The following is a 14,165-nucleotide window of genomic DNA, read 5'->3' as shown; positions in this document are numbered from 1 at the left end:
GAAATCGTGAAAAGGAAGCATATTCTCAAGATGGTGAAAAGCTCTGAGATACTGTCTGACCCTTGATCTGTGTATACAGGTGTTCAAGGCACAAAATGCTAGAATGCAGGTCCAGCAAATATTTAGGAAAACGAACAGGATGTTTTCATTTTTGGTTGGGGAACTGAAACTAAAGTAGGTAGGGCATTGGAGAGACCAAATCTGGAGTACTGTGTACATTTCTGGTCTTTTTATTTAAGGATGTTAAGAATTGGAAGCAGTTAAGAAAAGATGTTTTAAACTAATACCTAGAATGGTGTAGATTATCTTGAGAAAAGGTTGAACAGGCGAGGCATGCATTCACTAGAGTTGGAACCGTGAAAGGTGCATTTATTGAAATATGTACAATCCTTGGGAATTTTATTAAGGAATCATTGATGTTCTCTTCCTCAAAGGCAATGGAAGCTGAGTCTTCAGATATTTTTCAAGGCAGAGTAGACTTTTTCTCGATAAGCAGGGGATGAAAGTTTATTGCAGGAAGACAGGAATGCAGAGTTGATGTTATAATCAGAACTGGGCAGGGGGATGGGACCCAATGCAAGGAGACAGAGGGCCATTAAAGGAGGACAGAAGCAAAAGGTAGAAGGGAGATAAGAAAAACTAACCTGAAGGCTTTGTACCTTAATACGAGGAGCATTTAAAATAAGGTGGATGAATTGAATGGGCCGTTAGTAGTTAAGGGATATGACATGGCTCCAGGGGGACCAATGCTGGGAGCTAAGCATGCAGGGGTATTCAATAATCAGGAAGAATAGACAGAAAAGAAGAGGAGGTGGGGTGGCATGGCTGGTTAAAGAGGGGATTAATGCAATAGCAAGGAGAGAGGTTAGCTTGGATGCTGTAGAATCGGTTTGGGTAGAACTGCGAAATAGCCATGGGCAGACAACGCTTGTTGGAGTGGTATTCAGACCCATCAAACAGCAGTAGGGAGGTTGGGGATAACATCAAGCAGGAAATTAGGGATGCGTGTAGCAAAGGTACTGCGGTTATCATGGGTGACTTTAATCTACATATAGATTGGGCCAACTAAATTGGTAACAGTGCTGCAGCGGAGGATTTCCTGGAATGTATACGGGATAGGTTTTCAAACAAATATGTAGAGGAACCGACTAGAGAGCAGGCCATCCTAGACTGGGTATTGTGTAATGAGGAAGGATTAGTTAACGATCTTGTTGTGCAAGGCCCCTTGGGCAACAATGACCATAATATGGTGGAATTCTGCATTAGAATGGAGAGTGACACGGTTAATTCAGAGACTAGGATCTTGAACTTGAATAAAGGAGACTTTGAAGGTATAGGACAGGACGTGGCTAGGATAGAATGGCAAATTATACTTAAAGGGTTGACGGTGGAGATGCAATGGCAAAGATTTAAAGATCGCATGGATGAACTCCAAAAACTGTTCATCCCTGTCTGGCGATAAAATAAAACGGGGAAGGCGGCTCGACCGTGGCTAACGATGAAAATCAAGGATAGTGTTAAAGCCAAGGAAAAGGCATATAAATTGGCCAGAGGAAGCAGCAAACCAGAGGACTGGGAGAAATTTAGAACTCAACATAGGAGGACAAAGAGGGGGGAAAAAAGAGCATGAAAGAAAGTTTGTGGGAAATATAAAAACTGACTGTAAAAGTTTCTATAGGTATGATAAATCCCCAGGGCCAGATGGTCTGCATCCCAGAGTACTCCAGGAGGTGGCCCTAGAAATCGTGGATCAATTCCTGTGGAGTGGAGGAGGGTAGCCAATGTAACTCCACTTTTTAAGAAAGGAGGGAGTGAGAAAACAGGGAATTATAGACCAGTTAGCCTTACATCGGTAGTGGGGAAGATGCTGGAGTCGATTATTAAAGATGTTTTAGCAGTGCATTTGGAAAGCAGTGACTGGATCGGTCAAAGTCAGCATGGATTTATGAAGGGGAAATCATGCTTGACTAATCTTTTGGAATTTTTTGAGGATGTAACAAGTAGAATGGATAAGGGAAAGCCAGTGGATGTGGTGTATCTGGACTTTCAAAAAGCCTTTAACATGGTCCCACACAAGGAATTAGAGCACATGGTATTGGGGGCAGGATATTGACATGGATAGAGAACTGGTTGGCAGGCAGGTAGCAAAGAGTTGGAATTAACGGGCCCTTTTCTGAATGGCAGGCAGTGACTAGTGGGGTGCTGCAAGGCTCGGCGCTGGGACCCCAGTTGTTTACAATATAATATAAACGATTTAAATGAGGGAATTAAATGTAACATCTCTAGGTTTGCGGATGACACAAAACTGGGTGGCAGTGAGCTGCGAGGATGCTATGAGGCTGCGGGGTGACTTGGATAAGGTCGGGTGAGTGGGCAGAAGCATGCCAGATGCAGTATAATGTGGATAAATGTGAGGTTATCCACTTGGGTGGCAAGAAAAGGGAAGGCAGATTATTATCTGAATAGTGTTCAGATTAGGAGAAGGGGAGGTACAACGAGACCTGGGTGAGCTTGTACATCAGTCACTGAAAATAAGCATGCAGGTACAGCAGGCAGTGACGAAAGTCAATGGCATGTTGGCCTTCATTGCGAGATGATTTGAGTTTAGGAGCAAGGAGGTCCTACTGCAGTTGTACAGGGCCCGGGTGAGATCACACCTGGAGTATTGTGCGCAGTTTTAGTCTCCTAATTTGAGGAAGGACTTTATTGCTATTGAGGGAGTGCAGCGTAGGTTCACAAGGTTAATCAACGGGATGGCGGGACTGGCTTATAATGAAAGAATGGGTCGACTGGGCTTGTATTCACTGGCATTTAGAAGGATGAGGGGATCTTATAGAAACATATCAAATTCTTAAAGGACTGGGCAGGCTGGATGCAGGAAAAAATTTCCCGATGTTGGGGGAGTCCAGAACTAGGGGTCACAGTTTAAGAATAAGGGGAAGGACATTTAGGACTGATTTGAGGAAGAACTTCTTCACCCAGAGGGTTGTGAATCTGTGGAATTCTCTGCCACAGAAGGCAGTGGAGGCCAATTCACTGGATGTTTTCAAGAGAGAGTTAGATTTAGCTCTTCGGGCTTAGGGAATAAAGGGATATGGGGAATAAGCCAGAACGGGGTACTGATTTTGGATGATGGTGCTGGCTCAAAGGGCCGAATGGTCTACTCTGCACCTATTTTCTATGTTTTTATGTAACAATCGTGATATTAAATAGTGGAGCAGGCTCAAGGATTGGAGGGCTTATACCAGCTTCTAATTTGTATGTTTGTGTGACAGAGACTACAGATGGATAAAACTCATTCTTGGGATGGGAGTGCTGCTGAAATCTCTATTAAAAAAAATACTGCACTCGTTCCCAGATCTAATATAAAGCCTTAAAGGAGCAGTTTTACCTGATTGCTCATTTCTTTCAGGAATCTGCTATTACACACTGCACATTTGAGAGAAATTAAGTGGCAGCATTCAGAGGACTGATTTACAAGCAATGGCACCTCTGCTTAGTAGCTGCTTGGCACTTAAAATCTGTTCCAGCAACAGATCCACATCATTACATCTCTGATAAAATGGCAAAATATGAAAAGGTTTTTGAAAATTTAAGTACAAATGAACATCAATTATCCAGGCACATGATTATCTAGTGACTCAAAATGCTATTTTAAACAAGAGAGTGAGAACATGGAGACAGCATTAGAGCAAGAGAATCAAAGAGAATGTGCCGATGCAAACACAACAGACTCAGAATCACACATCCCTCCCCATTACCTGGAAAAGTGCCATTATTAGCAATGTAGGCTGCCATATCAATACGCTTATTGTCAATGTGAAGTTCTTTCATACAGCCCACAAACTCCCTGTTAATGACTGGGAAATTCTCTGGTAGATTTGGGACACCCCCAAGAAGTAACGGACCTGTAAGATCCAGGGACCTATTGATACAGTAAGTATAAGTTATCGGACAGCTGCGGAATAATTTGCATTCATGTACACAGACCGATTTACAAAACAGCAATGAAGTCTAGGGATTCTGGTAAGCTCAACAAACAACAGTTCGAGTTGAAATCAATGCATTCACAACCTTGACTTACAAAGGAATACATTCCATTGAAATGCTGCACAATGAAAACTAATGCAATGTTCAAAATAATCCCAGGCATCATGGCATGGAACAATCAGTACATGCTTGCCTATTGTCGAATGTTGCTGCAAGAAGGCAAATCTATTCCAGGAGAAACAATTTTTACAGATTCACGGATTAATATTTTAATAGTTTTTTTATAAAGCCATTTAAACAATTGTGATCTTTTAAACAAACTTGATCTCTTTCCATTTATCTTTTTGGGACACGTTTGTTTGGAACTACTAATATCAACGAAAACAGTAATGGCAAAGAACTAGATTAAATACAGGAGGCAAGAGAATTATTCTTGGTCATTATTTACCAAAGGTCTCTTCTTATTTTATTTTATGCAAGAATATTAATTTTAACATATTCATTCTTTGGATTGCCGTCAACTTGGCCAGCATTCATTGCCTATTCATAAATGCTCTTGAGAAGGTGTTCTGAGCATTCTTCCAAAACAACTGCAAGACCTTGGATGAATGCAATTCTTTAATGCTGAGGATTTACACCCAGTGACACTGAAGGAACTGCACTATATCTCCAAGTCAGGATTTGTGTGAACTGGAAGGGAATCTGCAGGCTGTAGTTTTCCCATGTTTCGCTGTCCTTGGAGATTGAAATCACGGGTTGCGTATGTGGTCTTTATGTGGTCAAGGTGAATTTGTAGATGATATATAAGCCAGCCTGTGGTGGTGTGAATGAATGCTTATAGTGGTGGATGTGGTGTCAATTAATCAGGTTTGGATTTGAAACAAGCCCACAGTGATGGATGAATTCCATATCCATCTCCATCTGCTGAATGAAATGGTTCCTGATGTAAAATAAGTTGTGGCTGATGCAATCCATGCTTCCTGAACAAGGATCCCATCACAAATCTATGGCCTAACTTGGCACTAACTGGAAATCTTTAGTTAGGTGCAATAGTGTCCACAATATTGATAAAAAATGATTTAAAAAAAAATTCAGCCAGAAGTTATAATGGAAATTATGGGCTACAATTTCTAGGCTGTAAGCAATAATTCCAAAGTGTTCAGTCAGTCCGACTGAAATAAGACCTGGATAAACAGACTTGCTGTAGTTCTGAGATTTACAGAATACCAGGAGTTGATGCAAAGTCACTATGATCCAATGCAGGACTCCACGCTTTAGGATCCCATTTTACATTAGTGTCCACGGTGAATTTCAACTGAGAACTCAGCTATAAATAAAGCATTAATCTTTGATTTGCATAAATGACACTATTGCAATTGAGTACCCAGAATCTTCCCTCACCCACGACCCCTCAAAGATTTACTTTGGAGTCGGTAGCAAAATTCAACCATAATACTCCTGTTAGTTCTCATAATTGTCTCATTGAATTCATTATTCTTTTTAAACATTATTCATTATTAATTTACTGTCTCTAGACTCCAAGAGATGATACCAGATGGGGAAGGAGTGGGTGTGCCATTGCTGATTTCTGCTCCAGAAAATTAGACAGAAATCAACTATTTAGGGATTGAGATCACATTTCACATGCTGAACATTAATAAACTTCTTCTTGTGGTTAATTACCGTTTGCAGCTGCCACTGTGAGCAAATGAAAATTATCTCACCAACGGTTTTTGACCTGCTGGGTATTTTTCTCAATTTTCTTTGAAATTTTATCATGAAAATAGTTTACACACCCGAAGCAAACCTCAAAGGCTTCAACTATTGAATACGAAAACATTCAAATATTCTCAAATGAATCTCTTGAGATCGCTGAGCTCACTATTAGATGAGAAACAATGCTTCAATCTACAAGTAAATATCGGATGCTGTTTGGAGGTCTGTAAAGATAAGGGCAAGGCATATATTTCCTTGCTTGGTTTCATTAATGAAAGGATCCGAGAGTGATGTAGGATTTTTATTTGTGGAAATCCTTGGAATTTTTTTAAGAAAGAGTGAAAAAATTGTTTCAAATAAGCTATAACAGCAATTACATTGTAGAACACAGTCAATGTATTTAAAACCCTGATATTTTTAAGTTATTGATTTGCTGAACAGATATTTATTTCCTTCGCTGCTATCAGTAAACCATGAGCTACCTGTTAGATCTAATGTCGATCTTCAAATAATGTTTTAACAATGTCTTCAAACAATGTGTGCCTTAACTGAGAGGTGCCTTACAAAATATGAGAAGTTGTCTACATTTTCCAGGGTCTCGTCAGTCTTTATTTGTGAAGGCAATGGAATAGAGTAGCTGCAACTTGTGGATGTTGATGCAAGGCTCATCATCCCACATGGTTCAGTTAAAGTGTGTTTAATTTTAATATGCACCAAGAACAGAACAATATAATTTTAAGTTGAAGAAGTTTTACTGCCACATTAACTCAATAACAAGACATGTAAATGTACAATGATCAATATTACAATAAACTATAAGCAATAGGTAATCCGGGTTACCTGTCATTACAAAGATTGGATGGCTTGAAGATGGTCAAAAGTAACGAAAAGTGCGCCAGTTCCACCATAAATATAATTTGGGACTTGGATTTTGGGACATTTATTATGTGCAGTCACAACAGCGACAGGTGTGAAGACTGTTCCTTCATTATAACTCAAAAGTTACTGAGCTTTGAAATTAAAATATCAGATCTTTTGTGCGAGTTGGTGTAAAGCAGAAAAGGAATGTTACCTTCATCTTCAGAATGTGAGTTTCAGCATCGTGAAAGAGCTAGTCCATTGCTTCAACAACTCACCCTATCTAATAATCCTTCAAATCACTGGAACATGGAGCCAATATTCTGTGGCTAACAGTGCCAAAGACCCAAGCCTTGAAGCTTTGGATGAGGCCATGAAGGATCTCTACTCTAAGGTGAAATAAAGAGTTGCTACTAGAGTTCTGGAGGACTTCTATGGAGTAGTACACCCTCAAATTCTCGTGTGTAACATAATGGGTGATCTGGTTTAAATTAACCATCAGAACCATTGAGGAGAAATACTCATCATCAGTACAATGGGAACTGGACATCAATGTAAATTTTTGACGACTTTGGCCATTGCTCCGTGCAGCTTTATTGAGTGATGTGGAAATGACACACAGCATTACCACACAATGTATCAGGAAGTAAATAATCACATCCAAAATTTATAGCATTAGAGCAGCCTGTTCAAAAGCAATTAATCAATCTTTTAAGTAAAACTTTTAATTATGCTATTACCACCAAACAATATTTTTCTCCAAAAAGATTTTGCATGTTATCAGTTGTTTCCTGCCATGCTTTACACACTTACTTCTTGGGGCTAGACTGTACACCTTCAGCAGCACATGAATAGTTACCGATGTCGTCTCCAAAACGAACAGCAATTGAAGTGTCACAATCATCTATGGTTAAGATTGCTACTTTCTGTTCTGAGGGACCTTGTGCAACTCCTAATGACCCAATTTTTTGCTGAAAGAAAAATACACGAACATGATAATAAGAAACACTAATAAAGAGGATTGTATACAAAAATAGCCACCACAGCAAGATGATTATAAAAATATAAATATATAGAGCAAACATTTTTGGCTATCTCATTAACACTACTTAATACAATAACATGCCAGATGTTTGAAGAATCGCTTGTTGTTTGTGCTGTTTGTTTGGAATGCATTTTCCAAAAATTGGCAATCAATTATTTTCTCCTTTCACTATTTCCTTTTTTCTTAAAAGTAAACTTTGCTGATTCTATAAATATGAATGTTGGCTTTCAAGGTAATTGCAAATCATGTCCTATTTTGTTTGTACTGACATGCCCTTTCTTAATAAAAAAGGAAACATTAGGTATCAATTCATTTTCTCCTATTTATCACACTTTTACATAGAAAGAGAATCAAACTCAGTCTTTACCCACGATTGCCAAATCTTCAGATTAATGGAAGTTAAATTATCCAGCGGATTTTCTAATCATTTGCAAATTCTCTTATGAAACTTTAGAAGTTAATTCCAGTACTTGAGAAAGATGAACTGATTGAATCCAGATGGGACTGTCATTGCCTGAAAACATTATCTTGGCAATTCTGCTGCAACCTACTTATTAATAAACCTCCTACATGAGGAAGGAAGTGGAAATATTGCCCCCAGGTGTAATCATTAGGCCAGCTCATGATTTGTGTTGCTGGTAATGTTGTATTGGGAGTGCCTTCAAATTTCCTTACATACTTCCCTTGATGAATCTTCTAACAAAGACCATGCATGAAACCTGAGAGGCTATCAATGACAGTATTAAATATAGTATTAAAGATTGTATAAAAAAACAGTCTGCAGACCACTAAAGGTATATTTCTTCTGACTATTCAAACTTAGATCATTGGCATCTACAAAGGTGCACCACAGTGAAATATCTTTAAAACATAAACCAGAGGAGATAGTGAGAAAAATAATAACCTATTAGAGGTCTAACTAAAAATGAAAACTCAACAGGTGGTAGGAAACTCAATTTTGAGCACATTACAAAAGTTGTCCAAATCTTCAACAGGATGCAGAGCAGATTTAATGAAATAGTACCATGGATACAAGATTTTATTTCCACGAGAAGCTGACTGATCCCCTCTTCAGTCTTGCAAGGGAAGAAACCATTCAAAATCAAGAAGGGTTTTGATAAATTAAGAACGATTCTCATCTATTGGAGTTCACAAATTTAGGTATGTAGGTTAATTGGCTGGGTAAATGTAAAAATTGTCCCTAGTGGGTGTAGGATAGTGTTAGTGTACGGGGATCGCTGGGCAGCACGGACTTGGTGGGCCGAAAAGGCCTGTTTCCGGCCGTATATATATGATATGATATGATATGATATGATAAATATATTTGAACAAAGAATAAGAGGCATAGGGAGTGCAACAAAAGTCTATCAGAGTGATTTCTGAGGAGAGCTTTCTAAGGAGAGATTAAGTAGACTGGACTTATCCTTCCTTGAGTTCACAAGGGTGCGAGTTGATTATTGAAACTTACAACATTCTTGCAGAACTTCACATAATGTTTCCCCTGGGTCAATTACCTAGAACCAGCGGTCATAATCTGAAAGTAAGGGGTTGCTCATTCAGGACTGAAAAGAAAAGAAAGTTCCTCACTCAAAAGGTACAAAAACTTTTAAATTCTCCATCCAACTGGAGGCTCAGTTGCTGGATATCAGATCATTAATTTCTTGTGCACTTAGCAAATCAAGGAATGTGGGATAGACACAAAAAGCTGGAGTAATGCAGCGAGTCAAACAGCATCTCTGGAGAAAAGGAATAGGGGACATTTCGGGTCGAGACGCTTCTTCAGACAGTCAGGGGGAAAGGAGGAATGTGGGGTTAGTGCAGCAAAGTAGCACTTAGGTAAAAGATCAGCCATGATCTAATAAGTAGAAAAGCAGTTGGAATGGGTGCAGGGGCACTTCTTTCTCCTCATAAGAGTTTTGATGTATCAGGAGCTTAATTGGTTAGAAAATAATGCACACACATATTAAAGTATAAAGGAAACCCCATTAGTGATCAGACTTAATTTTCTACCTTGTTGTAGTATTGGATCTGTATTGTGTGCCATTGCCCATCACTGACTCCACCAGGAAGATACGGGGTTACAACTGTCATCAACTCCCCTGTGAAAAGAACATTGTAGAGACCTTAATTATATATTCTGAAATAAACAGATGTCACCTTGCCCCATTTCAGCTACATTTAAGATGGCTAAAAGGCAATAAAATATTTTCATGAAGACTGCCACCCCCTATTTTCCGTGCACATGGCATACAAGTCCAAACAGTTAACACCCAAGAACCACAGCAGTAGTATAATGGTTATATCATTCCATGAGATCCCAATGAACGTGATTCAATAAATAATGGGAATTTATTTCCAAATTAGGAACTGATGTAATTGAATTGAATGTTTAATGTAGAAATATTTTTAGAACAGACCTGTTGAGTACTTCAACTGAACTTGTCCTTCAATGATTTCCAATGCAATAAAATCATGTTTTTCATTAAATCGGCCGTTGTAAAATAGAAGCCCATTATTTTCTTGTGTAGCAAACCTGAAAGTAGAGAATAGATTCAACTGAAGAATATATTTCTATTTTAGTGGCTCTTTTCTTTGGACAGAAAGCATGTGAATCTAATCTGTCACTAACATTTTCCCATGAACTATTTCTAACTGACAGACAATCACATTGAAGCATTGAAATAATGGTCTCTTTCTGACAGGTCCAGAGGCTTTATATACAGACAGGCACTGGTCAAAAGACTAAAGCGAACCTAAAAGCTCTCAATGGTCAATGCCCACTGGGCATAGTCTGCCAAAATTGCATGAGGAAAGATTTCATTCATGGTCCAAGATACACAAGTCATCCAGCTCTTCTTTGGTCATTAAATTTGTATCTCCAATCCTTGGCTGAACAAACCCGACTGCTGCATAGTTTACATAACTGTATAGATCCACAGAAACTCTTGCTGCTTTTATATCTCTATTGAAGCTCTTGTTTTTGTTTGATATTATGTACATTCTGCAAATTGCTCTGAGAAACAATCCCATAAACTCGTCCTCCACTGTATCTTTCCCTGTCATTGATTATTTTAACCCCAAACAGATTTTGAAAGAACCGATCACTGGATCCATATCACAACTCGGCATTACAATGATAACTCCTTGATTAACTATCGCATCCTTTCCCTTTTCACTTTTTCTTTTCGCTCACTGAATAACATGGAATATTCAGCTCCCAGACCTGGTCACCCTGCAACCATTACTTGTAATAGCTATTAGATTAGACTCATTTGTTACAATTTGTGCTGTCAATTCAATTGTTACAAATCCTACGTGCATTTAGCTTACTTAATCTAGATTCACTTTCTGCCGCACACAATTGCTTATATCTTAATTCCCTTCAGTCCTACTCTGATTTTCATTCTCCCATTTGCAATTATGTACCACTATTTTCTCATTTACTTTAGAAACAGAAACATAGAAGCATAGAAAATAGGTACAGGAGGAGGCCATTCGGCCCTTTGAGCCATTCCCAGTCCTCTGGCTTCCTGCTACTCTTTGCTATGTTATAGATCTTTTCTTTTAGTTTTTTTCCATCCCTAACTTCCCTTGTCAGCCACGGTTGCCTCTTACTACCCTTAGAATCTTTCTTCCGCTTTGGATTGAAGTGATCCTGCATTTTCTGGATTATGCCCAGAAATTCCTGCCATTGCTGTTCCACCGTCATTCCTGCTAGGATCCCTTTCCAGTCGACCTTGGCCAGCTCCTCTCTCATGCCTTCATAGTCCCCTTTGTTCAACTGCAACACTGACACTTCCGATTCAACCTTCTCCCTCTCAAATTGACTATTACATTTCTCTGTACTCCCCCCACGCCCACCCCCACATGAATGGCTCCCAATGCCATGAACAATTTGCACATCTTCTCTGCAGTCCCCATCCTCATCCAAACAAGGAGCAAGAACCTCATATGTATTAGGACAAGGGTAAAAGCTCAGGCTCTGGCCGACATAATCAAAGCACTTTTCCACCCCAGCCATTCCCTCGTCTCTCTTTTCTATGTTTCCCTGCTCAGGCAGAAGATATAAGAGCTTGAAAGAACATATCACCAGACTCAGGAACAGCTCCTTCCCCTCTGTTATTAGACTTCTGAATGGTTTATCCATAAGCTAGAGTACAATTTTTCCAATCAACCCCAATGCAAACTACAGACTTGTTACGCTTCAAAGCGGGAAAAGTATATTCTGTGCTCTGGTATTTTTCTTTTTGTTCTATCTATTGTACTTGTGACTTAATTATGGCTTGATTGTATACACATACAGTATTACCTGGTTTGACTGGATAATATGCAAACTCAAGCTTTTCACTGTATCTTGGTATGCATGACAATAATAATCCAATACCAGTATGAATATTGATTTCTCTAACTTCACGTAACTCCGACATTCCCTCTCTCTCCATCTCTCCCCCACCCAGCTTCTCGTTTTCACCCAACAGCTAGCAATGGCCTGCTTCCTTTATCATCGTTGCTTTTTTGCATATCTTTCATTAATTGTTCTTTATCTCTCTACATCATCGTCTATATCTCTCGTTTCCTTCCCCTGACCAGTCTGAAGAGGGGTCTCGACCCAAAACGTCACTCCATTCCTTCTCTCCAGAGATGCTGCTTGTCCCGCTGAGTTTCTCCAGCTTTTTGTGTCTATCTTCGGTATAAACCAATACCAATATGGATACCTTCTTCTTTGCAGTTTGAAGAGTTGCGAGTTGCCAGAGGAAGGCATGTAGGAGGAGGAGGAAGGGGAGGTGAAGGGGAAAAATAGCTGGAACTCCAGGTGCGGCACAGGGGAGGGGGAGAAAGGGAGGGTGCGGGGGCGAAAGGGGAGGGAGGAGTTGTAAGAGGTGTCTTGTTTTTCTTGTGGTTTGTAGTTGCTGCCACGGTGCTGGCTCAGAGGGCCGAATGGCCTCCTCCTGCACCTATTTTCTATGTTTTCTATGTATAAGGCCCGCAGGGCTACCTTCACATGGTCAGCTTACACAGGGCATAGCTCATGATTCACAATTATTACTCATGGTAAGAAGGGCAGGCCCGCTACTGAATAAAGTTCAATGTTGCCACTGAAAGCCAAACCCATCTTCTCAATTAGTTAGAGACAAAATGGACTGCAGAATGAACAGGTGAAGTTTCGGGTCGTTACTCTTCTTCACACTGATGGAGTGGGGTGAGAAAGCTGGAAAAGAGAGGTTGGGGGGTGGGGCAAATCCTGGCAAATGAAAGGTTTCAAGGTTTCAAGGTCAGTTTATTATCACATGTACCAATTAAGGTAAAGTGAAATTTGAGTTACCAAGGTGATTAGACGCAAGGGGATTGATTGGTAGATGGGTGGAGTAAATTATAAAGGCTGGAAGTGAAAAGGAGGCAAAGGGTATTAGGTCATAAGGTCATAAATGATAGGAGTATAATTAGGCCATTTGGCCCATCAAGTCTACTCCGCCATTCAATCAAGGCTGATCTATCTCTCCCTCCTAACCCAATTCTCCTGCTTTCTCCCCAAGATAACAGATAACAGGTATCTGATAAAGAAAGAAGAGGGGTGAAATGTAAAGCCAGAGGAAGGGTATGGGTGGGAGGAGATAGAGGGGATAAAAGGGAAGTATGGGGCACGGGGTTGAGCATACGGAGGAGGGAAAAGAGAGTACTTCCTATCCCACCCTCTCACACCAGCGAGCACAGATTTTTCCCACCATCCTGGACACCCTGCACCTGCTGATGCTGCCTGAGCTGCTGAGTGTTAGCGTGTGGGGTCATCACAGGCCGGCACGGACTCGGTGGGCCGAAGGGCCTATTTCCGCACTGTATCTCTAAAGTCACAGAGCGTACAAAAGAAAATAGTAACATTCCTTTGGTACCTGACCCCACTCCAGAGTAGTACTGAAGTTTCCACTTGTTTTCCCTCAGTGCAATGGTTGCAAACAACATCAATAATATTCAATGCACCTCAAATTTCTGCAATCTTCTCACATAGTTGTACTGCATGGGAAGCATGCCTCACCCAAAAGTCTAGTCAGGCCATCACAGTGAAAAAAATCTACAAGGGGAGTTTCCAATCCCAGATTTCATTTTCAGGTCTTTGATGGATCAATTGGGAACAGGGCCACTAACTTTGTAAAAGTCTTCAATGAATTTCTGAAAAAATACTAATTTTTTCTACTCACAAGTAAATAGTATTGTTGCCTTTATGAAAGTCATTTTTTGTAACTTCAAGTTATGCTCTTCACAATTTTTGGACTGACACTGAGTTAAAATGTAGATGGATGATAAATGCTTTTTTAGCTATAATAATCTACAAGATCTAGACATAATTTTCAAAGCAAAAAAACAAATAAAACGTTGTAAAACATATGTTCAATTTTGCTGGTTTCCCAGTAGATTTTGTGCTCGACACTAAACAAATCGATTTGAGAAGAAACTGTTATTGGAAACAGATTGGAAGGAACAATGTTTAGAAATCATGCAATTGCACCAGAGTTGCTCATTGTCCTCAAACAGAAACTCTTCTCCTCAGTTCCAACTTTAA

The 14,165-nt window shown here is 39.8% G+C and overlaps 1 protein-coding gene across 3 annotated transcripts in view; it reads right to left on the bottom strand.

Annotated features, from left to right (window-relative positions):
- Nucleotides 1–14,165, bottom strand: part of celsr3 (cadherin, EGF LAG seven-pass G-type receptor 3) — a 188,664-nt gene that overhangs the window by 110,064 nt on the left and 64,435 nt on the right. For all 3 annotated transcript variants that reach the window (XM_078414152.1, XM_078414154.1, XM_078414153.1), the window contains exons 4-7: nucleotides 10,027–10,142; nucleotides 9,620–9,708; nucleotides 7,378–7,535; nucleotides 3,762–3,925 (exon numbers count right to left, since the gene is read on the bottom strand). In XM_078414152.1, the coding sequence (XP_078270278.1) occupies nucleotides 3,762–3,925; nucleotides 7,378–7,535; nucleotides 9,620–9,708; nucleotides 10,027–10,142 (527 nt within the window). The remainder of the gene's footprint in view (nucleotides 1–3,761; nucleotides 3,926–7,377; nucleotides 7,536–9,619; nucleotides 9,709–10,026; nucleotides 10,143–14,165) is intronic.

The sequence above is a fragment of the Rhinoraja longicauda genome, chromosome 17, assembly GCF_053455715.1.
Source record: "Rhinoraja longicauda isolate Sanriku21f chromosome 17, sRhiLon1.1, whole genome shotgun sequence".
Classification (NCBI taxonomy): Eukaryota; Metazoa; Chordata; class Chondrichthyes; order Rajiformes; family Arhynchobatidae; genus Rhinoraja; species Rhinoraja longicauda.
Note: the sequence above shows the minus strand (reverse complement) of the source record. Positions and strands in the feature narration are given on the sequence as shown.